The sequence below is a fragment of the Suricata suricatta genome, chromosome 9, assembly GCF_006229205.1.
Source record: "Suricata suricatta isolate VVHF042 chromosome 9, meerkat_22Aug2017_6uvM2_HiC, whole genome shotgun sequence".
NCBI classification, from domain to species: domain Eukaryota; kingdom Metazoa; phylum Chordata; class Mammalia; order Carnivora; family Herpestidae; genus Suricata; species Suricata suricatta.
In genome coordinates this window covers 102378577-102406295 of record NC_043708.1, presented here as the reverse complement: position 1 = coordinate 102406295, position 27719 = coordinate 102378577, and the positions used below count along the sequence as shown (strand labels likewise).

Sequence of the window (27719 nt, the reverse complement as noted above, 5' to 3'; positions counted from 1 at the left end):
TCCAAACCCGGAAGCGTGAGGCTCGCGCCCACAGCGCGAACCGTTCGTTCGGGAAGGGGGAGCGCGGCCGCTGAAGCTTGTCGGGCCGCGCGCCCCGCCCCTCGGAGGCCCGCCCTCCAGCTCGCCCCCACAGCCCTCTGGGCCTGCGGGTACTGAGCGCACCGGCAGCCCGCAGTGACCCAGACTCAGCCACCTCCCCGGCCTCTACTGGAGGGAAGAGCCGCCTTGGGGAGGAGGGAAAGGGACGTGGGGGTGGCCACGGCAGGTGAGGGGTGGGCGAGGCCCTGGAAGCGGGGATGTGGGTGTGTGATGTGTATAGGTTTGCAGGTGGGTGTGTATGTACTGTGGCGGCTGCCTCTGTGGGTATGACTTTGTTAGTGTGAGCCCTAGTGGGCCGGTCCATGTGATCATGCACGTGACCGCATGTCCATTTGTGTATGTGTGTCTATCTGTCTGAGGTCAAGTTTGACTTCCTGGGGTGGTCGTTGTACCTGTGACCCTGCCTTTTTGTGGCTTTCACTGGTGGGACTGGGAGAGGGTGGGGTCTGTGTTTGGATCATCTGGGGGTGGGGGTTGGGGCGCTTGACCAGGGCATACTGTTGTAATCTGGTCCTGGGGATACACTGCTGCAGCCCAGGAATATGTTTTTCAACTTTTAAGAACTCTGAGCAGAAGCTGGTTATTTTGGAGCTTGCACCTCATCCTGAAAGTGACAAATGTCTTTGTCATTGCTGAGTACCAGGTGTGAGACTTGTGAATGGGGGATGAGGAAAGTAGCAGGACTAGAGTGTTTTGCTTTTCCTCTTCTGGCTTTCCTCGGGAGTTATAAATTCTGCGTTTATGCTGCTGCTTTGTCTCCTCGTACAATGTTCCAGCTCCTGTTAGCAGAATGATTCAAGAAACCGAGTAACTTAATAGCTGTGTGCAAATTTCCAAGAGCTTTTATACCAAGACAGCGCAAGATGAGGTGCCACAGAAGAAATGTCAAGTAGGCAGCTTTTCCTCCCATGAGGTTTAGACAATACTGGAATAAGTTCCTGAAGAAGAGAGGGATAAATGTTCCCCTAAAGAAATCTGAAGAAAGGCTAGTGGTGAGCTATGGAGACTTGCATTAAAAAAGCCAACTTCATCGCCTAGAGACTCTCAGGGTCTAATATTTAGTTACTGCTGGTATGAATAATCAGACTCTCCATATGTGGACCAACTACAGATTGAGATAAAGGATCCAAAAACCTCTGACTAGTTAATCTGGTTATGTGGCTTAAACATTTTTAAAGCTGAGTTCATTGATTGTAAACTGGCAGTTTCTGTTGAATCCCTGAGGGGTAAGTGCATGTGATTCCTGATGCACACTCACAATTGGCAATTTTGTCTAGCATCACAAGGGCCAGAGAGGACTGACTGTCCAAAGTACTCCCTGAGGAGGGATTTCTTTAGGCAAGATTAAGGCTGATCTCTGCAGCCCTTTTCCCACCAGTCTGAACAGGTGCTTTTGTTTTTATGAAGAATTGAACTGTGAGAGATCAAATCAGTGTTGAGCTCCTGGTCTACATTCTTTCTTATTTAATACTGACCAGTCTGGTCACAATCTCAGTTAACCTTTTTTTGCCATATACAGAATGTTCCTCTTGTGACTTGGAAAAGTATACTCCTTTAGTGAATGAAAGAGAGCTGGGAGAACAAACTTCCTTTTCATACCACTCACAGCTGCTTTCTCTTTGCAGCAGTGTTTTTTTTTTTTTTTTTTAACTTAGTTGTCAGTTGGTCAGATGCAACATTTGGTATCTATCTTACCTTTCATGTACTGCCAAACTGGCACAAGTGTTAAAATCACTTGCCTCTACAGATATTTAGTCACAGTCGGGTGGAATCTCTCCATCCAGTGAGATTAGTTATAAAATGTTATGCTGAGGTGGTTGTGAATAATACCAAGGACTGTGGTAAGGCACATCTTTCTACTTATTGCTGTGGGAAGAAGTGGATGTCAGTGCATGTGTGTGCCTGTGTATGATCTCTTATGTCTGTGATAGTTTGGTTTGTACCTTGCAGCCAATTCCAAAACTGAATTAATTTATCCCAAGTTTGGCAAATTCAGAAGCTAACTTTCTGGCTTTAAGTAGCTTAGGTATTTTATAAGCCTACTGAGTAGATTCCAATGGCTTAGATTTTTTTTTTAACATGTTAATATTTATTAAGAGAAAATGGATATGCAAGAAACAATTTTCTTTCTTCCAGGATGAATTATAACTACATCTGTGCACACTGGTTTCAGCATAAGACTGGCTAATGATATTCTTGGTACTTTTGAGAACAGCTTATGATTTTAACAAACTTTTCTAAAATTACCATCCTAGCCTTGAGAGAACAGACCATTATTGCAATGTCAAGGTTGTAAATCAAGTTTAATAACGGATGTCTACATCTCTCATCTCCTTGGGGTTTAGTAACCCCCCCGAGATTAAAGGTAACTGTTATGACTGCTAAATTTCCGGTATTCCTGAGTCAGCAGGTGTGGAGGGCCAAAAAGGAGTCCCCAGCTCCGGGCGATTCCAAAGAACCATACCTCCTGACCAACCACTCAAAATAACAATTCAGAGTCAGCCTAGGAATTAAGTACAGTGGTCTTGAACGCATTCTAGCCCTATTAGGAAATCCATACTTGCTCTGGGGGTAGAGGACAGGATGCATGGCAAGTATTTGAATCTTCCAAACCAGGGGGTGGAAGCTCCTCATTTGGCAATAAGAATCTGCAATCATTTCAGGTTCCTGTTATGACATAACACAGGAGGGGCAGCCTTTCCCTTGAAGACGCCCAGCCAGTCCAGAGCTATTAGATCCCTGGGTCAGAAGAGACTCTAGGATCGTCCGATCCAGTCTCCTTAGGACATGGTCATTCATTTAGTCAACAGATAATGCCTGTTCTGTGCCAAGCACTGTTCAGGGCTTTGGAAATACAGTGGTGAAAGAGTCATAGATGAAAAAACAAGCCCAAGGAAGGTCAGTGACTTTCCCAAGGTCACGCAACTGTAAAAGCTAGAAATCACTAATCTCCCAACAAAAGACTGCATATTTCTTCTAAAGACACATGCTTTGTTGCTGGTTATAGTGCCTTCAAGCCTATCCTGATATCTGATCATAGGTCTTTCAGGGAAGGGCATATCACATTTAATCACATCGAGAACTGCATTAAGAAGTACATGTGAGGTTCTGAAGTGACATTCCACTAGAGTTAGATTTATGGCATTTTGGGACTTGATCAGGAAGCAGGCTTCTGTTACCCCCTTTCTCTAGTGTGGGCTATTCCCTAAAATTCTCTCAGACATCTTTGTTAAAATGGGTTCTTAAGCTACTGTTAACACATAGGTGGTGGTACTGCAGTTGGGAATCATTTACCTAGGACAGGCAGTCTGGTGTCCAAACACACTGTCCTGCCTCGGGTCCTAGCTCTGCAATAGCCTTGAGATCACTGGTAAGTCATTTAAATTTTCTAGACCAGATTCTTCGTGTGGAGGAACTAAGAAAGAGTAATTATCTCTCAGGGGCCCCTCCTGCTCTATGACTATAGGATTTCACCAAATTGTTTTCTGTAGTTTAAGTATATACTGACAAGGTAAAATAGCCCATTTCCTTGGTTTTACCATTTAAAGTATTGTTTTCATAGCTAGACCAGTCTCTACATTTGGTTCTGATGTAAACATGAATTCTTGACATGAAACATCACATGCTTTTATTTCAGGGTTAACCTCCATTTCAGCTAATCATGGGAGAGATTAAAGTCTCTCCTGATTATAACTGGTTTAGAAGTACAGTTCCCCTTAAAAAGGTATGTATGGTTTTACTACACCTCTTATTTGCAAAATCTTGTATTGTTTTTGTTTGTGACTTAGATGTTATGCCTTCGCGGTGTTTGAGAGTGAGTAAAAGTGATTGTCAAATATCAGGAGTCTGGGTTGCAGACATAAAGTTCACCCCTTCTTTGTCAAGTGCAGAGAACTCTTGAGATGCATTCAAGAGTAAAAGTGGGTATAACTGTACTCAATATTTTATGATTGCTTTTGTGTAATCAAGCAAGCAGGAATATATGTACTCCGTCGAGTTTAGTGGAAAGCTTGCAGCAGCAGCAACTATACAGTAAGTGCAGTCAGATGCTATTATAAAGCCTTTTCCTTTTCCTCAGATTTAAGATTTTCATTGGGCCACATTATAGATCCTCTGTAATGGTAGTCATTTTCAGAAAACCATATTTGCCTGGGATGTCCAAAAACCTTAAGCGTTCACAGTGACGTTTGACTGTTGACTCTGAGTTCCGTAATTAATCCCAAATGCTTGGGGATCGCACTGGACAAAAGCTAGTTAGGTCACAGAGCAAGGTCTTTGCTGATCCCTTTGAAGCAATATGAGATGAAAATCATCTGCGTCTCTGCTTTAATCATTTTGTCAGGGTAGACATCTGTGGAAGTACCGTGCAGGTTTGAATTAACAACAAAACTATTCTCCCTATAGCAATTGGAGATACAATTCTCCAAGTATAAACAGAGTATCTGCTAGACAACTGGCACTGTTATAGGAGGTCTGCAGATACCGCATTTAATTCTTCCAACAGTTTAACAAAGCCGGTAGTGATGTGCCCCTTTCGCAGATGAGAAAACCAAGGTCCAGGGAGGTTAACCTGTTACAGGTCCCTCAGCCTGGTAGAGTCTGCATGAAAATCAAATTAATCTGGCTTCAAAGTCAGAAGTACTTAACTGCTTACCAAACGGAGCTGCCCTCCCTTCTTGCTCCCTGGGAAACTCCTGCCCGTGCTAAAGGATGATTGGCTCTTACGGTCCCTCTACCGTGTCCCATCCCCTCAAATAATTCACATGCGCTCACCTCGATGGACTTAACTTTCTCAGGAAGCTAATCACAGACCACAAACAACCCAAACTTCTCTAAATATTCTTGGAAGTAGTTATGGGTACCATGTAGAGATAGTTTCATTGTGATTTTCCCCAGTTGTGAGAGACCCATTTGGTCCACAAGTCATGATAAGTTTGCTTGAAATTTTGTGGTGCTAGATTTTAAATTATCAAATAGATATTGTGTCTTCTAAGGGGATTCTGACAAAATTGCCATTCAGAGAACACTGGGAAAATTGAAGTGATAAGCAACTTTTAAGTATTTATGGCTTATAGTCAGAACATACTATGTCAATTCTATCTCAGTAAAGAGTGGAGACTATGCTATTTTACTTTTCTTCCAAATGGATTATTGAAATAATTTCCTAGAAAATTTGAGAGATCTAAATATATTCTTATCTCATATGAATTTTATTTACAAGATTGGGATTTACTGTGTATACTGTCAAAAGCCATTAAGAGATTTTTACCACAACCCTAGCCAATAAATAAATAAATGAAATAAAATAAGAGCAAAATTGTGTGTGGCAAATAAAAGGCCAGAAACATGAGTATGAGATGTTACTGTCATCATCTGTGACCTGGGAAGTCTAAAAGGGAATTGTTAGTGTCCTCTGGATTGCGCCTTGCCCGTTTGTCTGTTCCCAGTGAATCCAGTGATCCCAGTCAGCATGTTACACCCACAGTGACACCAGGGGCCACAGCCCTGCCAACTGGGAGCTCTCAGAAAACAGAACCTGGAGGCCTTGAATTTTTTAGTGTAAAAGTAGAATAAATATTGATTTGCATTGGCAAAATTTCAGGCAGTTAATGTACTTTTCCAAATACCACTGAAAAGTCAGCTACAGAAAACAAGAAGTAAACTATCATGCAGTGAGTTATAGTAATAGCTAACACTCACGGAAACACTCTGTGCCCAACTCCGCGCTGAGCACTTGACTTGTCTCAGCCCACTTAATGCTCATCTTGTTTCCTGTTGGGTTAAGAGCCACTAATTCAGGAAGGTCTCTGATGCCCTTCCTCCTCCTAACCCGCTTTTCCCAAGAAAGCCAGTTTTTCCCTGTGCCCACCCCCTACCCCTGACTGGTTCGAAACCTTCTTCCCAAACAGGGACACCTACACCTGCTGTGTCCTAACTCTTTTGCAAAAGTCTCCCCCTCAGAGATGTGTACATCAAGTTCCAGAACCATCTCCTGAGTGGTACCATCTCTCCGTAGTTTGTCCCCAGGGCCTGGAGTCGTTCCTCTGCTCTGGGCAGCGCTGGAGAATGACTCTGCAAATTGCCTCCTACCCACACACAAAGCCAGAAGTATGGGGGAAGAAATAAAATGCTGATACAGAGTTCACTGTTTAATGGTAAACAAAATAGACTTTATATAATCATGGATGGGAAGGAAAATTAAAAACTGATTTCAACAAGAGCTTTAGGCTCTTTGAAAGAGTGTAAGGCAATTCTGTGCAGTCTGTTGGCACCTCGCAGGAAAAAGAGACCTAAGCAGTTTATTATACATGCTTGTCTGGTGTGATCCCTAGAGCACCTTGTAACAACCAAGGCAGTGGCATTCAAAGTGTCACAGAAACTGTAGTGTAAAGCAACAATATCAAACCGAATCTGTAAGGTTTTCCACTTTTTTCTTATAATTTTCCCTCCAGATCATTGTGGATGATGATGATAGTAAAATATGGTCGCTGTATGATGCAGGCCCCAGAAATATCAGGTGTCCTCTGATATTTCTTCCCCCTGTCAGCGGAACTGCAGATGTGTTTTTCCGGCAGATTTTGGCTTTGACTGGATGGGGTTACCGGGTTATAGCTGTAAGTATTATTGATTAAGTATTCAAGTCCACATTTTGTGAGGAGGGGGTTTGTTTGGTTGGGGTTTTTTTTGTATGTGGGAGCTTCTGTTCCTGATTAACTATAGTAATGGGAATTTTTTTTTTTTTAAGCGGAGGTAAGGTTGTTTTCCTTTTTTAAAATGTGAAATAGGGGCACCTGGGTGGCTCGATTAAGCGTCCGGCTTCAGCTTAGGTCATGATCTCATGGTTTGTGGGTTCGAGCCCCATGTTGGGCTCTGTGCTGACAGCTCAGAGCCTGGAGCCTGCTTCGGATTCTGTGTCTCCCTCTCTCTCTGACCCTCCCCTTCTCGCACTGTCTCTCTCTGTCTCTCAAAAATAAATAAAAAACATTAAAAAATATAAATAAATAAATAAGACATTTACAAAATAAAAAAAAAATTAAATGTGAAATAAAGCCTTTGGAAGGAGTCCGATGCAGTACACGGACATACAGAGATGCAGAGGGGGCAGACTTCTGTTGAAACCCCTATGCCCAGCTTTTGTGTACATTCTCTTAAGTCTGAATGGTAGGAATCATTGTCCTTGTTTATAGATGAGGAAATGGAGGTCCAGCCATTTTGACGATGGTGGCGGGCCATGGCCGCTAGGTGGTGGGAGTCTTCTGATTCCATTTCCACTCCTGGTTCCTTACACCACTGCCTCCAGGGGAGCTGAATGTGTAGTATTATACAGCAGAGGGGTCTGTTGACAAGCAGCTGACTGAAAGCTTGCTTTGATGTAAGTCTTTGACAGTTGGGATGGGGCTTATTAATTAGCCCATACTCTCAGCATTTACTTAAGTTGTTTGTTTCTAACAGTTATTTTATCCCTGAGTTTGGTCTAAATCTAGTTGCCCATTGATGATTCTTGAATCTCTTCTGAAAGAACAGTGTAGGTGAGGAAGGCACCATTGTTCGCGATGCCTCAACTCTGTAACAACGGAGGCTGGTCAGGGGCTCCTGGGTGACTCAGTCAGTTGAGTGTACAACTCTTGATTTCCGCTCAGGTTTGTGAGATCGAGCCCCACATCAGTGTGGGATTCTCTCTCTCCGCACCCCCCCCCCGTAATAAATAAATAACCTTTAAAAACAAAAAACAATGGAGGCTGGTCTCCTAACTTCTGAGGAACGAGAAACTCTTGGGCTTTAGAGTTGGCACTTGTTTCCAGGAGCTGGAATAGTAAAGTGTAAACGGGTCTCCCTGTGAGAGTATTATTTACTCTCTGAAGGAGAGAAAATATGGACCAGACCTCTTGTTTTAGAAGGTAACTGAAAATTCTACTGGGTTTACCACCAATTACACAACATGGAACAAATCCAGTTCTTCCTCCTGACAGCCCTTCTCTAGAAAACTAGTTATTGTCGGCATGCTGCCTTCCCCCAGGTCTTTTCTGCTCAGGAGAAATTCTCCACATACTTTGATCATTCCTCATATGACAGGCTTGAGTCTCCGCAACATAAGCCGCCCTTGTTCTGGGATCTCATAATTCCTCTTGGTGGACGGCATTTCAGGAAAGCGGGTGGCAACCACGCCCATCCCAGCCCTCCACAGCCTAAGACACGACTGTGCCTTTCCTGGTGGCCCCTGCTGATCAGCCAGGGACGGGAAACTGGGCGGCCACAGGCGTCTCTCCCACTTCAGAGCACTGTCTGAAGTTGACTGTGTGTTTTTTTGCTCCAAGCTGGCAAGTTGCCATTGGTTTCCCTTCTGGCTGAATATTTCTTCCTGCCTTAAGCTTCATGTGGGGTTTCCTTATGTCATTAGCTAGATAATGGATCAAGAGAGGAGTTGAGGCGCCTGGCTGGCTCAGTTGGTGGAGCAGGCAACGCTTGATCTCATGGTTGTGGGTTTGAGCCCCATATGGGGTGTATAGATTACTTAAATATAAAACAAGAAGGAAGGGAGGGAGGGAGGGGTAGTGGGGTTTTCAAAGTTACTTTGTCCGAAGGAGGGAAGGAGGGAAGGAGGGAAGGAGGAAGGAAGGAAGGGAGGAAGGATGGAAGGGCTAGTGGGGTTTTCAAAGTTACTTTGTCCTTATGTGCCTAACCCCACAAGGTTTGTTTGTTTGTTTGTTTATTTATTTATTTATTTATTTATTTATTTATTAAAACTTACTTATTTATTTTTGAGAGAGAATCCCAAGCAGGCTCCATACTCTCAGTGAGGAGCCCAACGAGGGGCTTGAACTCATGAACCATGAGATCATGACCTGAGCCAGAACAGATACTTAACCAACTGAGCCACCCAGGCCCCCCTACCTCATAGGTTTTAAAACTTATTACATACTTGTTAGTGTCTAGCAGTTGAAAAGTGCAGGTCCTTTTGTCATTTATATTTTTCTTGAGATAATTATGGGTTCGCCTGTAGTTGTCTGCAGTGATACAGAGATACCCCTTTTATACTTTGCCCAGTTTCTTTCAATGGTAACATTTTACAAAACTGTGGTAGGATAATATAACCAGGGTTTTGATATTAATGCAATCTACCAATCTTATTCAGATTTCCAGTTTTACTTGTACTCAGTTGTGTGTTTGTGTGTGTGTGTGTGTGTTAAGTTGTATACAATTTTATCACCTGTCTTGGGCATAGATATTTTTATATTATTTTTATATTTTTATATTATCTTTTTGTAATATAATAGCCTTCTTTTCCTTTTTTGTTTTCGTTTTTAATGTTTGTTTTTGAGAGAAAGAGAGAGACAGAGCACAAATGGGGGAGGGGCAGAGAGAGAGGGAGACACAGCATCTAAAGCAGGTACAGGCTCTGAGCTGTCGGCACAGAGCCCGACGTGGGGCTCCATCCCATGAACTGTGATAACATGCATGATCTGAGCCAAAGTCAGACACTTAACTGACTGCGCTACCCGGGAGCCCTGTGATAGCTTTCTTTTCTATCATTTGACTCCAATTCTCAAATTATCTGATAGGGAGCAGCTGTTCTTCAACCTGTCGGAATAGAGGAATCTTATCCACAGTGAAATTTTTATTAGTAAAAGTAATAGAATTACATCAAATCTAAAGTTATCCTTTTGTATACATGATAGTATCAATTCAAACAACCTGTTAATGACAGAATGGATCTAAGTACTTAAAACAACTGGCCTGTCAGACGGGTTTTGCTTATTATTAAAAGGAGTGGGATTCTTTGGTGACTAGCTGGGGTCTTCCAGGAAGGGGGTGGTGACTTGTATTTCTTCTCCTCCCCTCACCAGCTTTTATAGGCTACTCAAGCACCATGCTTTTTTGGTCACAAGTAAAAGTATAATAAATCAGGGATAATGCCTAAGTCAATTAAGAGAAGAGGAATAATTTTATTGAATACTCACTTCAAGCAGTGCTGCCAAAAAGAGAGGGAATTCTCCTTAGACAGGATTTTATTTCGAGTTCTCCAGAGCCATACTTTTGGAATTAAATTGGATTAAAGGGAAAACATTTTTTTACTTGGAAGGGTTCTGCTCTATTCACCTTGAACCTCAGAATTTCTTAGCTATTTGGAAAGGAAACAGATGTGAATTGACATCATTATTCACATCTCTTGTGTGCTATTATTTTTTTTAATTGGTACATTAGCGGGGGCACCTGGGTGGCTCAGTTGGTTGAATGTCAGACTTCAGCTTGAGTCATGATCTCATGGTTCTGAATTCGAGCCCCGCGTCAGGCTTGCTGCTGTCAGTGTGGAGCCTGCTTCAGATCCTCTGTCCCACACTCTCTCTGCCCATCCCCTGCTTACCCTCTCTCTCGCTCAAAAAATAAATAAAACATTGAAAAGAAATAAAACAAATTGGTATATTAGATAAAGTGTGAATTTTACAGTTTAAGAGAAGGTGAGATCTAATTTCACATAATATGAATAAGGAACAGAGCTTGAACAAATAAGAAATGCTATTATGGGAGTCCTAAATTTTGCATATATATATATTTTTATTTTTTAATGTTTATATATTTTTGAGAGAGAAATAGGGTGCAAGTGGGGTAGGGGCAGAGAGAGAAGGAGACAAAGAATCCAAAGCAGGCTCCAGACTCCGAACACTCAGCACAGAGCCCGACACGGGGCTCAAACTCATGAGCCATGAGATCGTGACCTGAGCTGAAGTCGAATGCTTAATTGACTGAGCCACCCAGTCACCCCTGTATTTATTGTTAATTAGTAATGTTATTATTTCAGTTGCAGTATCCAGTTTACTGGGACCATCTTGAGTTCTGTGATGGATTCAGAAAACTTCTAGACCATTTACAACTGGATAAAGTGAGTACCCTAAAACTGAATACTTACATGTGATTTTAATGCAGCATTTACATTGTAAAGCCTGGTGTTGTCTATCTTTTGTTTTTATATGATACTTCTTTTGAGATATAATTCATATACCATACAATTTGCCCCCTTAAAGTGTGTGAGTATGGCTTTTAATATATTCACAGATAGGTGTGGTATGTATTTATGTATAAACATAAATATATTTTAATATATAAATATATATATATCTAATATAGTCACAGATAGGGTCAATTTTAGGACATTTTATTTTCACCGCGAAAAGAAACCCCGTATTTATTAGCAATGACTCTTCACCCTTCCTCCCCTAGCCCTGGCAACTTAATCTCCTTTCTGCCTGTGTAGATGTACCCATTCAGGATGTTTTAGATAAATGGAATCATGCAATATTCGTCTTTTCTAACTGACTTCTTCCGCTTAGCGTAAGGTCTGCAAGGCCTGTCCGCGTTGTGGCGCGTAGCAGCACTCCGCGCCTTGTTATTGTCAAGTGATACCCCAGCGTGCAGGTGTGCCCCGTTTTATTTATCCATTCGTTGGTTGATGCACGTTTGGATTGTTGCCACTGTTTGGCTATTCAAAATAACACTGCTCTGGGGCACCTGGGTGGCTCAGTCAGTTAAGCGTCCGGCTTTGGCTCAGGTCACGATCTCACAGTTTGTGAGTTCGAGCCCCACATCAGGCTCTGTGCCGACAATTCAGAGCCTGGAGCCTGCTTCAGATTCTGTGTCTCCCTCTCTCTTTGCCCCTCCCCCACTCGCACTCGGTCTCTGTGTCTCTCTTTCAAAAATAAATAATAAAACATTAAAAAGAAATAAAAAAAAGAAATAACACTGCTGTGAACATTCGTGGGCACATGAATGTGGACATGTGTTTTCGGTTCTCTTGAGTTTGTACCTAGGGGAAGAATTACCAAATCATAGTTTTCTTAAACAAATTACTAAGTGGTTTTGTTTTCTGGTATAAGCTGTGGATAGTATTTCCTTACCTTGTATTTGCACGCACGAATTGTTTTCTTGATGGGATGTATAAATTGTACTTATGAAATGCATTGTTTCCTAAATGTCAAACTGCTATCGATATTTTCATCGAAAGACTGTTAATGACATTTTTTTCTGTGGTTGGCGAGAAGTAAAACAACTTGGGGGGCGGGTATGTTCTGTGTTCTGGAGTGATTGTTATTGTTGTATCCTTGTGTTTGTTTGCAATTAGGTTCACCTGTTTGGGGCTTCTTTGGGAGGCTTTTTGGCCCAGAAATTTGCTGAATACACACATACATCTCCCAGAGTGCATTCCCTCATCCTTTGCAATTCCTTCAGCGACACCTCCATCTTCAACCAAACTTGGACTGCAAACAGGTAAGAACGTGAACATTTAGCCAAAATTTGTAGGATGTTCATTCAGTGGAATTTGGAAAATGTTGGCTTTTGGGAATTTTTTTTTGTTGCACTGACGCGGGTGGAGGTGGGGGTGGGGGCTGTGGAGGGTGTTTGTATCTGCCTCTGTCTTCTGAAACTGCCCTGGCTTTTAAAAGTAGAAACCATCACCTTTGCCCAAAAAAAGGATGGGATGAACTCTAAATTTGGCTCTTTCTATTACTCTGAATTATGGGTTAGCTTTGTTTAGTGTACGTCCGTGTGCTGCTAACACCTCCCCTTCAGCTGCACATGTAACTAACACAGTGTCCTGTCTGTTCCACTTGTTAGGCTGTTAAACAGTTCTATATATCGACTGACACTTTGGCCATTTGGCTTCCCCCAATTATTCATCATGTTCTACTGCAAATCTTTGTACAAATTGCTTTTTTCCTTCCATTTCTGGGTTATCCCCTTGAAATGTGTTTCCATAAACAGAATTCATTTTCTCTGCCAGCACATGTTTTACACATCATGACACGTTAGCCTTAGTCTGCTTTCAGGAAGTTGGAAATGGTGACCTGCTTCATGGGGCCACCCATGGGGGGCTTGTTTCCTCTGAGCCATCCTTTCATCGAAGATTCCACTTTAGGGGCACCTGGGTGCCTTAGTCGGTTGAGCATCTGACTCTTGATTTTGACTCAGGTCCTGATCTCATAGTTCCTGGGATTGAGCCCTGTGTTGGGCTCTGCTCTGACAGTGCCTGCTTGGTATTCTCTTTCTCCTCCTCTCCTTCTCCCCTTCTACCCACTGGAAAAAAAAAAGAAAGAAAGAAAGAAAGAAATGTTATTGAAGATAACATTTTACTAATTTATTTTTTATTTTTTTCAATGTTTACTCATTTTTTTGAGAGACGGAGAGACCAAGCACAAGTCAGGGAGAGGAAGAGAAAGAGGGAGACACGAAATCCAGGCCCCAGGCTCTGAGTTGTCGGCACAGAGCCTGATTTGGGGCTTGAACCCATGAACCTCGAGATGATGACCTGAGCTGAAGTTGGACACTTAACCAACTTAGCCACCCAGGTGCCCCGAAGATAACATTTTAAGTAGTTTGATAAGTATCTAATAGTACCTTAAAGCTAATTTAATGTGATCTTTTTTCATTGCTAGCAAGACTAGACTCTACCCTAAAAGAAAAAGCCCTGTGAGTAAACATACCCATAAGATCAGGTTAATTTTCACATAATGCTCTAGTTAAACATTGTTTTCATGATTTTCACATTTCTTTAAAATTGTAGGTAGACTCTTGATTTCTGGATCATGAGTTTGAGCCCCATATTGGGCGAATAGCATACTTAAAAGCAAATTGTGGGGCACCTGGGTGGCTCAGTTGGTTGAGTATCCGACCTCAGCTCAGGTCATGATCTCACAGTTGGTGGGTTCGAGCCCCGTGTCAGGCTCTGTGCTGACAGCTCAGAGCCTGGAGCCTGCTTTGGACTGTGTATCTCCTGCTCTCTGCCCCTTCTCCACTCACTCTCCGTCTCTCTCTCTCTCAAAATAAAATAAAGACATAAAAATTTTTTTTTTTAAAAAGCAAATTGTACTGTTCTTTTTAAAGGCTTTTTCCTGCTGTTATCTCCGTAGTTTACTCAGAGTTCATGCAACGATTTCTTACATACATTAGCTACAAATAGTTCACGTCCAGACAATGCACTAAAGCTCATTGACTATTTTTGATGATTTTTAATGTTGTTTTGACTGTCACAAGCCAAGACTGCCCCTACTTTGTGCCCCTGCATATGAGCTACATTTTATCAAATATCTGAGTGCTTACTATGTGCCCACATTGAAGCTACAGGAGCAATCAAAGCCAACAGGGTCTACCCCTCACAGAGGGTACCTAGGCAACATTGCCATGAGAAAATCAGGAAACCCTGGGAGCGGGATGGAGAAAGTAACAGAAAGAGGGCCAACTGGCCCTGTGAGGGAAGCTCAACTTCCAACAAGCCAGTGCACTGAGAACGTGCATCAGAAGGTGGTCTGCACTTTTTATGTTATTTTCACCACAGGTTTAGAAAAAGTAGTGTTTATTCCATATAATGGCTCTCAACACTTATAATGAATGGAATAAATATCAACTAAAAATCACCTACAGAAATCCATAGATTGAATTGCCTTCAGTTAACCCAATAGAATCTACTGGTAGCAAACTTTGGAGGTATAACAGCTCTTTCATTTTGCTATTTTGAAATATCAATCAAAAGGTGATATAAACCTGAATGTTGAGATCTCAATTTTTCAGTTTTCTAAAGGAAATAGTTTAGCCATTGGAAATAAGGCCAAACAGTAAATAATAATAATAATAATAATAATAATAATAATAAATAATTCTCAGAATTATCAAAATATCTACCTTGGTAAAGATACTTGAAATACCACTTATAATTATTCTAAATCCTCAAAACTTTAATCATATTAAATGGTAACTCTTTGGGAGCTGAGGAAAATGTATATAAAAACAAGATGCTTTAAAACTAGCTCTTTGGAAGAATTGACAGGTCTTTTTATCTCCAGATCCTAAGAACCTGGCTAATATAAAGCTTTAATATTGAATGAATATTTGCTACTTGTGTGTAATCTTGCAAACATAAACTATCAGGTCCTTGTTTTACAGCTTTTGGCTGATGCCGTCATTTATGCTCAAAAAAATAGTTCTTGGAAACTTTTCCTCTGGCCCAGTGGACCCTATGATGGCTGATGCTATTGATTTCATGGTGGACAGGGTAAGCATTGGGGCATTGGGATGGGGACACCTTGTACTAGGAATTTTTGTGTCTCCTTGGTTCCTGACGATATACCCGTCGCACTGAGTATGTATTAGAGATGGTTGCTACACAGCCTTCCATATTAACTCACCCACACAGACGTTACTGTTGATAAGTACTTCATCAGAATCACTTGGAGGGAGCTTCTAAAAATACAGATTCCAGGGGCACCTAGCATGGGATTCTTGATCTCAGGGTCATGAGTTTGAGCCCCACGTTGGGCATGGAGGCTACTTAAAAAAAAATATACAGAGTTCAAGCCGCTCTGGCCCATTGAACTAGAATCCCTGGGCGTGATATCTGGGAACCTGTATATTACTCTATTCCCCCTTTTTCTCCTTGAGGTGAGTCTAAAGTAGCAGACTTGCATTTAGGGACTGTGGGGCTAGATGATTTTTCCGAGGTCTCTCCCAGCTCCAAAATCTCTTTAAAATGTCTGTTTGTCACTTTTGAGTTATAGGAAGTGGCCTGCTGCCCACAGGCACCTGGTTGAAGAAGGAGTTCAGGTTGAGGGCTATGGACACCAGGTTCCCAGAGTAGAAAAATGCCACCACACAGGAGGCCCAGTGGATGGTCTTGCAGATACATTGTATTTCCTCCTTGGTGGTCTTTCTGGACCCACCACACATGATACCACCTTTGTAAGCACAAATATTATCCGTGGACTCAATGAATATGTGAGAAACAAAATTAATTCAAAAACTTTGTGTGTGTTTCTTCCTACAGCTGGAAAGTTTGGGTCAGAGTGAACTGGCTTCAAGATTAACCCTGAATTGTCAAAATTCTTATGTGGAACCTCATAAAATTCGGGACATCCCTGTAACCGTTATGGATGTAAGCTTCCTTTTAAGTCAAATAGACGCTTTACCCTGTTAAATGTATAAAAAATCCTTATAGTTGTTTTATAATTGTTCAGTGTGCCTCTTCAAATGCTGCCTTGGATTATTTTTTACACCCTCCCCACCCGCTTTTTCAGTTCTAAAACAATGTATTGCTTACCCTACTTTTTTCCCGATAGGAATACCACCATTAGAGTAGGAATAAACATAAACAAACATGACAGTCCTTACCCACTCTGCTATAGCTTTGCTATTGTCATCAACAGATACTGCACTTTAGCTATTACAATCCATGCAGCAAAGAAAAGTTGCCTCATGGGGGCAGAGAATCAAGAACTCCATAAAATCTAATTAGCACAAAAGCTTGCTTCTTATATACTTGAGTTACAGTAAAATATATGAAACCAAACTTCCATTTTAACCATTTTTAAGTGTATAGTTCAATGGCATTAAGTACATTTACAGTGTCGTGCAGCCGTCACCATTGTCCATTTCCAGAACTTTTCATCATCCCAAACTGAAGCTCTGTAGCCATTAAACACTAGCTCACCACCCCCGACCCCCTTCCTACCCTGGGGCCCAACATCATACTTTCTGTCTCTATGTATTTGACAATTCTATGCATCCCACATAAGGTACAGACTATAAGGAAGCACATAATATTGGTACTTCTATGTCTGGCTGAATTCACTTAGCAGAACGTCTTCGAGGTTTATTCATGTTGTAGCCGTGTTAAACACTGAATATATTCTCTTGTATGGATCTACCACATTTTGTTTATCCAGCCATCTTGTGATGGACATTTGGGTTATGCCACCTCTTGGCTATTGTAAATAATGCTGCCGTGAGCATTGGTGTACGAATATCCAAGCACCTACCTTCACATCTTTTGGGCATATACGCAGAAGCGGAATTGCTGAGCCATATGTAATTCTGCATTTACCCTTTTGAGAAACCGTAATATCATCTTCCACTGTGGTCGTACCATTTTACATTCTCACCAGCAATGCCCAAGAGTTCAAATTGTTACACATCCTTCCCAACACTCGTTATTTTCTGGTTTTTGATAATGGCGATTTTAATGGATGTGAAGTGGTATTTCATTGTGGTCTGGGTTTATGTTTTTTGATCATATAACTATTTTGCCTCATAAATGGATTTATTCCTAGATTCAAATAACATATTCTTAAGAATTGATTTTTGTCCAGAAGTTATCCATTACAAGCATGTAAATAATAACTTCTCATTCCTTACTGTAATCTCTACATTCCAACATGGACCACGATGCAGAGAGAGCTTTTCAGTACTGTTGGTAAAATCTTTGGTACTCATGGTGCATTTGCTCCGTTTGCCCATCTTTCAAAGCTGAGCTCCTGTACTCAAAGCTTGGGTCACTGAAAACGGTGTATGAGCTTTGGCAAGTTGGAGATGCTTTGTATGTGTGTGTGTGTGTGTGTGTGTGTGTGTTTCATTAAAAAAATTACTTTTTGAAAAGTTGTTTGAATGTGTGTGTGTAAACATAAGTTTATGTGGGCAGTAAAAGATGTCTAGAATCATACACTCCAAATTGCATAGTGGCTCCCCTACGAAAGGATCTGGACTTTTTCTTATAAAATTTTGGTGGTATTGTTTTTTGTTTTTTGTTTTTTCCACTGAGCATATACTACTTATGTAACTGTTTTTAAGTAGTAATAAAATGTAAAAGTTCTTTTGGAATTTCAGTGATCTTTTTGAAATTAATTGGCATTTTCAATAATGATTGTTCACTATTAGTATTATTTTAATTCAGTTAGCTCCATTTGAGGGGGAAACATTCATGGTAGACTTTCCCCCCAAAGAATGCAATAACAAAATCAGTAGCTTATGTTAGAGTTAGAAGTCACCAGTAGGAGGAGATGGCCCAGGCTGGCCAGGATTCAGGAGTGTCTCTTCACAAGAAAGAAATGCTTTGGGAAGCACTTTCCATGATGTGGAAAGAACATATTGGGGAACCTGGGTGGCTCAGTCGGTTAAGAGTCCGACTTCGGCTCAGGTCATGATCTCACGGTTCATGAGTTCGAGCCCTGCGTCAGGTTCTGTGCTGACAGCTCAGAACCTGGAGCCTATTTCAGATTCTGTGTCTCCCTCTCTCTCTGGTCCTCCTCCAATCATGCTCGGTCTCTCTCGGTCTCAAAAATAAATAAACTATAAAAAATTTTTTTAAAAAGAACATATTAAAATACCAGTATGTTTCAGCCTTGTGGTTTTTTTTTTTTTTAAAGGTATTTGACCAGAGTGCGCTTTCAACTGAAGCTAAGGAAGAAATGTACAAACTGTATCCTAATGCCCGGAGGGCTCACCTTAAAACAGGAGGCAATTTCCCATACCTGTGCAGAAGTGCAGAGGTGAATCTTTATGTCCAGGTAAGTCCCAGCTTGGAAGCCAGGGCACTTTGAACCCACAGTGTACAGTTTGAAACACAAAGCTTTTTATTTTTTTGATGATGCAATAAGAGAACTGCAGAATTCTCTGTAGGAATGAGACATTTGCTCAATAAAGGTAGTTTACATTAATAATTTATAGCAAAATTCAAGCAGGTATATTAGAGACAGGGGACTCTCTACCTACCATCTCTTTTCTAAGAACAGCAGGCCTATATCCACAAAACCGAAAGTATCCATTCGGTATGATGTGATCTAGCCTTCTGGGTACAATGAATTTAATCAGAACAGGATACAAGATTCATGAAGCAACTTCCTGATCCATTTTTAATGCATTAAAAAAACACACGCAAAAACTAACAAAAACTGCCACTTTGCCCTCTACCTTAAATGGATATTAAAATAGCAGTGAGGGATGTGTGAGTGGCTCAGTTGGATAAGCTTCCAACTTGGGCTCAGGTCATGATCTCATGGTTTGTGAGTTCAAGCCCCGCATCGGGCTCTGTGCTAACAACTTGGAGCCTGGAGCCTGATTCACATTCTGTGACTCCTTGTCTTTCTGCCCCTCCTCCACTTGTGCTCTGTCTCTCAAAAATAAATAAACATTTTTATTATTTATCTATTTATTTTAATGTCTATTTATTTTTGAGAGAGAGAGAGAGACAGCGTGAGTGGGGGAGGGGCGGAGAGAGAGGGACACAGAATCCAGGCTCTGACCTGTCAGCACACAGCCTGACATGGGGCTCCAACTCAAAAACTGCGAGATTATGACCTGAGCCGAAGTTGGATGCTTAACCGACTGAGCCACCCAGGCGCCCCTAAATAAACATTTTTTTTTAATTAAAAAAATTAAAAATAGCAGTGAGAAATTACTGCTTTGGCAATTTGGCAAGAAGTATTGAGAGTTTCAAAAAACAGTCACATCCTTTGGCCCCGTCTTCCACTCGTGGCAGTGGATCCTAAGTAGAAGACCCTAAATTCAGAAAAGCTCAATGCCTGGAGTCCATCACCATGGCCTTCGTCCAGCAGCAGAGGATGGGAAGGACCTGAGTCACAGCAGCCGGATAGGAGCGTAAGCAGCTACTTACAGAGCAGCGTGCCAGCATTTAAGATGTTGATGAAATTTATAGGAACTTGGGAGAGACCTGTTACATTTTAAATAAGGAACAAAGATCCCAAATTGTGGGGGTTTTTTAATGTTTATTTATTTTGAGAGACAGAATGAGAGGGGGAGGGGCAGAGAGACAGGAAGAGAGAATCCCAGGCAGGCTCTGCACTGTTAGAACAGAACCCAATGCAGACTTGAACTCAAACTGCGAGGTCATGACGCAGGCCAAAATCAAGAGTCAGACGCCTAACTGACTGGGCCACCCAGGCATCTCTCAAATTGTGGTTTTTAAAAATACTTCTTTGCCTTTTCTGTGTTTTCCCATTTTCCCCTCATTAGTACGTATTACTCTGTAATTTTAGAAGTATAAAATATTGATACGCCATAGTGACATTTAAGGGAATGATTCTGTGTTTCTACAGATACATTTGCTGCAATTCCACGGAACCAAATACGCGGCCATTGACCCGTCGATGGTCAGTGCCGAAGAGCTCGAGGTACAGAAAGGCAGCCTCGGCGTCAGTCAGGAGGAGCAGTAGTTGTGGTGTTGGCTATTAATGAGGCGTGATCCAGAGAGTTCTCGCACAATCATGGCGTCAGTGCCCGCCCGGTGGCCTCTGCATTCGGCTGTCAGGCTCACTGGTTATCACTGTGTTTGGAAGCAGGACTGATTGTCATCTTTGTGACAGGCGGCAGCTCTTCTAAGCCAGTGTAACTGTTCCCTCTTCGGTTTTTTTAGCTTTTGAATTTGAGGAAGTACTTTTGAAGACTCCCATTTTAAGAATTGTGAAGATTTTGCTACCAAAAGTCATCACCACTGTGTTCTTAAGCAAATATTAATTTCTGAAGTTTGGGATTTTGTGGGTTGTTGTTTTTTTGGGGTTTTTTTTACCTTTTCTTTTTCTTTCCTCCTTTCTTTCTTTTTATGTTATTTGCTGTAAATGCTGCACATCCAGGTTGTGTATCAGAAGGACATCGGTTATTTTTATGCTTTCTTGGTTATGGGTGTTATCAAGTGCCAAGCTGTCACCCCACCGTGTGCTCTCCTGCAACATCAACTAGTTCTAATTTCCAGTTACAGAGAATCATTTTCAGTTTTATCTGTTGTCTTTCTAACCATTACAGTCATTTGGAATAAAAATTCAATTTCAGTGAATGGCTTCGGTGATTACTGTAGCTGCCCAGCTGGGCTACATAGGCGCAGGACTTTCTGAGAAGCAAACCGGGCTGGAGTTGGCCAGTTCGGTGTGACATTAGGTAAGTTACTTAATCTCTCTAAAGCGCAGTTTGCTCATTGTAAAGTAACAGCAGGTCTCACTTACTGAGGTGTTACTATGTGCCAGGTACCTTTCATGCCTTATTTTCTCCCCCCTCAATGGGAATGCCTCTTAAATCACTTTTAATTCTTTTTTTTACATTTTTTTCAGTAGGCTCCATGCCCAACATGGGACTTGAACTCATGACCCTGAGATCAAGAGCTACATGCTCTACCTACTGAGCCAGTCAGGTGCCCCAAATCTCTTTTAAACTGCATATTCCTTTTTTTTTCTTGCCATGAATTCATTGAAGAAACAGGCTCATTTGGTCTATAGAATTCCCCACGATCTAGATTTGGCTGAGTGCAGCCTCATGGTGCCCTTTAACTTGTTTCTGTGTCCCTGGTATTTCCCATAAACTGGTACATACATCTAGAGGGTCAGGCAGACTCAGATTCAGTCTTGTTGGCCGGAATGTTTCCTAGGCGGGGCTGCGTGCTCCCCTTTGCGTCACCCCAGGAGGCACATAACATCTGATGGTTTCTAAGTGGTTAAGATGGCTGGGTGGGTTCAGACGTTGTCAGCCATTCCACTGATGGCTTAGCTGCCCCAGCTGATCCCAACACAGATGCGTTTTCATTACAGGGTGCAGAGCAGTGAGGATAACTCTAATGTTTATCATGCTATTTATTAACTAGAGTTCTCTGATTTAAAACAACAGCGAAAAAATCTACCCCTTATCAACTATTTGGTTTCTCTGAGGTACAACTGAGACAAGAAAATCATCATCAATGCTTCTTTCCCTTTAGGTTTCAGAATATTGAGTTAACCATACTATTTCTGACGTGAGCCTCACCACAACCCTGATTAAACTGATTTTACAGGTGAGGTCATGGAGACTGGGAGGAGCCAAGAGACTTGCTCAGCATCACACAGGAAAGGGCGGAGCTGGGATGTTAACTTGGGTCTGACTATCCCTAAAACCTAAAACCAGCCATCTTTCCACGTCAGTGTCTCCTGTGGCTGCCTTGTGACTCGAGAACAGTTGTGAGTTACGGGAAGCACCTGGAAAGCCGTGCAGGTAGAGCTTAATGTTTTTTAACTGTTAGCACCTGAGGCTACTTCCCCACCCGACAGGAGCCAGACTCCACAGGGTCGGCAGCCCCTTCCTCTCCTGGTACAGCAATGAACTATGAGACTGCCCTCTGCTTTCTCTTCACGTTCTCCCCATGGGAGCCATTTTTCTCTAACAGCTTTAACTACTCCCTGGTTCTATGCCCTGAGGACTGCCATTTCCAGCCCCATGGATTTTGAGCCCTGTCCCTCAGGCCAGCCCTCTTACAGGCACACCAGACTCTACCTGGCAAAAGCCACACCCATGACCCCCTGCCCAAATCTGCCCCTTTGCTCCTAAGCCCATCACCCCAGCTCCCAGCATCACTGTTCCCCAAACGCCCCAGCTAGAAACAGCCATCTTGGACCCCACCCCCAGCCCCATGTCTTAGGCTGAAGCAGCTACCAAGATGAAACTTTGGGAGCAAGATGGCTATTTAGGGTCAAAGAGAAGAGGTTGTGAAGGGAAGTGCATTGGGCAGAGAAGCTGAGCTGTGAATCAGGCCTCCCCAAGCACCGGCTGACCACACAGGGCTCTGGAGCTAGGAGTGCCCATTGGGATAGTCTCCTCAGGGGCTGAAATAGCCCGGCCCTCCCCTCTCTCCAGCTCCTCCCTCCTCTCTCCACGCTTCCTGTGTCCCAGCCACACCATCCCCCAAATAATTAACATCACACCTCCATGCCATTGCGCAGACTGTGCTTTTCAATTGGAATGTGCTTCCCCCTCTTCTGCCTTCTCAGACCTTCCTCTCCTTTCCCTTCCCCTTCTCCTTCCTCTTTCCCTTTCCCTTCCCCTTTCCCCTCCCCAAGGAAGAACAAATCCCATCATTCTCTGTACACACCTAACACAAGACAGTACATTTCTGTTGTCCCAGCGCCCCACCCCCCACGTCACGAGCCTCCAGAGGGCAAGAACCGAGGCTCCCAGCAGACTGCCCCGCATGGGACACACTTGGTAAGTACTGACCGGTGGTAGTGAGTTGAGTGGTGTGGTTACACAGAACCAGTCCACAACAGCTTGTCTGACTTGAAATGTTGCCACACTTCTCCCAAACAAAAGAAACATATTGAACGTGAAAGATATATTTCAACATTTCAATTTTATTTTAAGAACTCATTTTGTCTCAAAAAAAAATTCATTTCACAAAATTCATCCCAATAAATAGTCTAAGTCCCATGTGGTACAAAATACATTTCCTAAATGGAATAAACAGAAGAGAAGGTTTTCCCCTCCACAGAGCACTTGAAGAGGAAGGGCAGAGGGGCCAAGTCTGGCTGTGACTGTGCGGCCTCAGTCCCGCAGGGGACAGTGTGTAAAATAGTTTGGTTTCAAAGCCTCTTTTTCTTTCTTTTAGTAAGTTTCAGGTATTTTTTTAAATTGTAATATGCTTTATTTTAAAAAACAGTTACAAATAAAACCTGAGCAGGGGAGCCTGGGTGGCTCAGTCAGTTAAGTGTCCGACTTTGGCTCAGGTCATGGTCTCATGGTTTGTGGGTTGGAGCCTCACATCGGGCTCTGTGCTGACAGCTTAGAGCCTGGAGCCTGCTTCCGATTCTGTGTCCTCTTCTCTCTCTGTCCCTCCCCTGCTCACACTGTCTCCCAAAAATGAATAAATGTCAAAAATAAAAATAAAAACCTGAACGTATAACACAGATTTCCCATACACCCCCTTGCATGGCAGTTTCTGCCATATGAACTTGCAATGGTCTTGGTATAATGTTTGCAGGTGTATCTGTAGGATAAATTCTTCCACATGGGATTGCTGGGTCAAAGGGCAAATGCATTTGTAATTTTGGTAGATTTAATAACGCTAGCTGCCTTTCAGAGGATTGTTCCACTGTGAGCTCCCACTGGCCATGTGCCACAGCTGAAGCCCCTTTCAGCTCTCACAGTCTTTATTCTGTCTCCCTCCTGAGACTCAGGCCCAGTGGATAACTCTGGGGAGTTTTTCTAAGATGTGGCCCCTGGGGCACCTGGGTGGCTCAGTTGGTTTAAGTGTCCAACTCTTGATCTCAGCTAAGGTCTTGAACTCATGAGTTCAGGCTCTATGCTGAGGTTGTGGAGCCTGCTTGGAATTCTGTATCTCCCTCTCTCTGCTCCTCCCACCCTTGTGCACGCCCATGTCTCTCTCTCTCTCAAAAAAAATAAACTAAAAAAAAAAAAAAAGAATGACAACTAAATGCAAGGTGTGATCCTGGACTGGATCCTGGTCCAGAAAAAGGCTCAATTAACAAAACTGGAATAAGGCCGAAGGTGAGTTAGTGGCATCAGTGTTAATTTACTGGTTTCGAAATTATACTGTGATTATGTAAGATGATAATATTTGAGGAAGCTGTATTGTGCAGTGTATTCAGAAATTCTTTGTAATGTTTCTGCAATGTTTTTGTAAGTCTGAAATGGTTTCAAAATAAAATTCTTAAATTAAAAGTAATTCTAAGGGTGCCTGGGTGGCTTAGTCGGTTAAGCATTTAACTCCTGATTTCAGCTCAGATCATGATCTTCACAGTCATAGGATTGAGCCCCGTGTGGCTCTGCACTAAATATGAAACCTGCTTGGCATTTCCTCTCTCCCCTTCTCTCTGCCTCTCTCCCATGTGTTCTCTCTCTCTCTCTCTCAAAAAAATAAAATTTTAAATTAAATTTCTAAACAAAAGGGGAAAAAAAGAAAGTGTACATCTTGGAACTGTCAAAGCACACAAATAAGTCTGAATGGAAACCCTGTGGAGTAAGCACAGCATTCATTAAAAGGCAGTGAATGAGTCAAAGGAGGTCAATTTTGTGACAGTTGGAGCCCTTTTGCCAGGCTGGGGAGACAGGAATGCTGGGTTTGGCACCTGACCTCAACAGCAGTTGGCTACTTATCCACTGGGAGCGTCAGTGTCCTCTCTGAAGAGATGGCCCTTGCATCTCAGGGGACTGCTGTGAAGCTCCAAGAGCTGCAAAGGACTGCACCTGTGGGAAGGGATCACCTGCAAAACCTGAACTGGCCGTCGGACCAAGCCTTGTGAAAGAGATTACAAACAGTGCCTGCTGGTCCTGCAGGGCTGGGTGCTTTAGGATGAGCAGCTGGAGGTCTGTTAACAGTGGTTTTTAAAAAGCCCTTAAATGGTGGTCCTCTGAGGCTCAGTGGCCCCCATTCGGAGTCTCCATGCCGCTGAAGATCCGGCCCCTCCGGTTACATGGCCATACACCTCCTGGGGGCAGCCGGGGCAGCATTTGCTTTCTTCCTGATGCTTTCTGCAAGACAGAAGAATCCTGCTTCATGTTGCCTAAGCTCTGCCTCACAGAGCTGCTTTGAAACATGTTTGAATTGCCTGCCAGCATTTGTGTTAAAAAAAAAAAAAAAGATAGAGCAATATTTAAGACTGTTTTGGAAAAAGAAAAAAGTCATCCCTAATTCCTCCACTCTGAAGTGACTGTTTCCTTGCTTGCCTGCAGCGGCTGTGAGATGCCGCAAAGGAGGGCTTTGCTTTTTGCGGTGAGATCTTTGTTCCTCTCCGTAACACGCTGCCCAGGTTTTTACTGTCGGAGCGTGACGGACCTAGCCTTCATTATTATCGGTGACCGCCTAATACCCCGTCCTGGGGTGGCCCCGTAATGCACCATGCCAGGGATGTGTATTACAGTATTTAAGGTTCTTTCATCATGAGCTGATTCTGTTTTTAATGAGGGATTAGGACTGAACCTTTTATCTTGCTTGCCTCATGATTCCACAGGGTGCCCTGAATCTCACACCAGCCTCAAAAGGTTGTGATGGCCTCAGATATTTTATTTGACCAGCTCTGACGGGTTCAACTCCTATTAAGCTGGTTCTGGCCTGTATATATTACTGCTTGTGAAAAAAGAAGTCTATAGGCTATTCGAGCCTTATTTCAAACTAGAAAAAAAAAAGTACAGAGGGCTGGAGAAGAGGTAACATCAGTGGCTTTGGGGCTGTGAAAGTTGCAGGCATCATCTGAGCCAACACCCTCATGGCACAGATAGTGAAATGGGGGCCAGGAGGTACTGTGGTTTACTCAGCGCTCTGCCTGAATTCTAGTAGACAAGGCTAGGACCAGGAACCTGCAAGGTTCAGAACCCGCCCCACAGCATTATGGTCTGGGCAGAACTTTGGGGGCCCTGTCACATTCCATGGTGGGCCATGTGGCTCTGACTCTGGGGCCCAGTGTTGCCCTAAGCAGAGGACACTCTTACCAGCCAGGTCCCTCCTGCCAATGGCCACAAGGCCCTCGAACAGTGCTTTGCTGGGGTTCTCACCGGCCGTGGCCACACCATGCAGCCAGATCAGCAGCATTCGGTGGCCATGTTCCTGGTAGCTCTTGATGCCTGAGGACCATGAAGAGAGAAAGAGGAGCCAACCAAGCCCATCCGAGCAGGTATCTGTGGTGCACATGCCCAGGTGGGAAAGAGCTAAGAGGCCCTTCTCCAAGCTCCTGTGCAGCTCAGCCCAGAGTGGAGAGAGGAGGGAAGAGAAAGCCTCAGGTGGGATGAGGGCAGAGATTTTGTGTCGGGGACTCTAGAACATCCCCAGGCCCAGGCTTTCTCCTGAGCGTCCACCATGCATCCTGTTAGTGTTGCTCTGAAGAGAGAGAATTGGCACTCATTGTCCTGATTCCATGATGCACTTGACTGTTCCCTTCATCTCTGGCTGCTCCTCTGTGCCGTGCACGCTAGCGGCCCTGTCTTACAGATGACAAAGCCGGCTCAGTGAGAGACACAGGTGGCCATGTCCTCTCCCCTGCACCAGTGGTTCTTCGCTGTAACTGCTCACTGGAAACCCCTGGGAAGTCTTAGAAAACACGGACACCTGGGTTCCGTTACCCTCCCAAGAGTTTCCAACCTAACTGGATCTGGGTGCAGCCTGGGCACTGAGCGGTGTTACGTCTTCCCAGGTGAGTCCAATGTACAGCCATGTTTGAATATCACCGCCCACGCTCTTCAGAGCAGAGGGCGTTAACTTGTTACTAAACTCTGTGACTAGGTCTGCTCTCCCAGCCGGGGACACACATGCTTGGGCACAGCCATCAGCGCCAAGTCAGTCCATTCACTGCGTCCTCTAACTTTCTGACCCTCTCCGGGCCCTCAGCAAGCACTTCCTCATGATGGTGTCCTTGGTGTAGCTGTTTCATTTGACCCATTTAGTCACTATTCCTTGCCCCAGCCCCATAATTTACTGGTGCCGCCTTATCTATGAAAGTTCTTATCTGTCATAGAGGTTACTTTTGGACTCCCTGCTCTATTTCACTAATTGGTGTGCTTATTTATATGTCCGATATCTCTCTATGCTAATTATTTGAGCTTTATAAAAGATTGAGTCTAGTTGGATTAGATCTTCTTCACTCCCCACCCCCAGAATATTCATTTAAATATTCCCTCTTTATTCTCTCAAGTGAACTCTAGAATCCTTTAGTTAAGTTTCAAAAACTTCCTCTTTTGATTTGATTAAAACTGAATCAAATTAGGGGGCACCTAGGTGGCTCAGTCAGTTAAGCTGAGTCTGACTTAGGTTCAGGTCATGATCTCATAGTTCGTGAGTTTGAGCCCTATACTGGGCTCTCTGCTGTCAGAGCAGAGCCTGCTTTGGATCTTGTCTTCTTCTCTCCCTCTCTCTACCCACCTCTCTCAAAAATAAACAAACATAGGGGCACCTGGGTGGTTCAGTTGGTTAAGCATCTGACTCTTAATTTCAGCACACGTCATGATCTCACAGTTTGTGAGTTCAAGCCCTGTATCAGGCTCTGTGCTGACAGCCTGTTTGGGATTCTCTCTCCTTTCTCTTTCTGCCCCTATCCCACTTGCTC

General features: G+C 43.1%; 2 protein-coding genes across 4 annotated transcripts in view; one reads left to right on the top strand and one right to left on the bottom strand.

Annotated features, from left to right (window-relative positions):
* Positions 1-20704, top strand: SPG21 (SPG21 abhydrolase domain containing, maspardin). 3 transcript variants are annotated; one of them, XM_029952368.1, is made up of 10 exons: positions 1-265; positions 2355-2464; positions 3737-3823; positions 6552-6713; positions 10898-10978; positions 12215-12360; positions 15031-15139; positions 15908-16015; positions 18282-18422; positions 19971-20704. In XM_029952368.1, the coding sequence occupies exons 3-10, from the start codon at positions 3761-3763 to the stop codon at positions 20085-20087; spliced, it is 927 nt and encodes a 308-aa protein (XP_029808228.1). In that variant the 5' UTR covers positions 1-265; positions 2355-2464; positions 3737-3760; the 3' UTR covers positions 20088-20704. The 3 variants fall into 3 exon arrangements, with proteins under 3 accessions (XP_029808228.1, XP_029808230.1, XP_029808229.1); XM_029952370.1 differs by having other exon boundaries at positions 2236-2464; XM_029952369.1 differs by lacking the exon at positions 2355-2464.
* Positions 20705-24628: 3924 nt separating this feature from the next.
* The window catches only part of ANKDD1A (ankyrin repeat and death domain containing 1A), a 35167-nt gene continuing 32076 nt past the window's right edge, over positions 24629-27719 (bottom strand). The window contains exons 14-15 of the mRNA XM_029952383.1: positions 26113-26244; positions 24629-25155 (exon numbers count right to left, since the gene is read on the bottom strand). Of these exons, the coding sequence (XP_029808243.1) occupies positions 25094-25155; positions 26113-26244 (194 nt within the window). The 3' untranslated portion in view covers positions 24629-25093. The remainder of the gene's footprint in view (positions 25156-26112; positions 26245-27719) is intronic.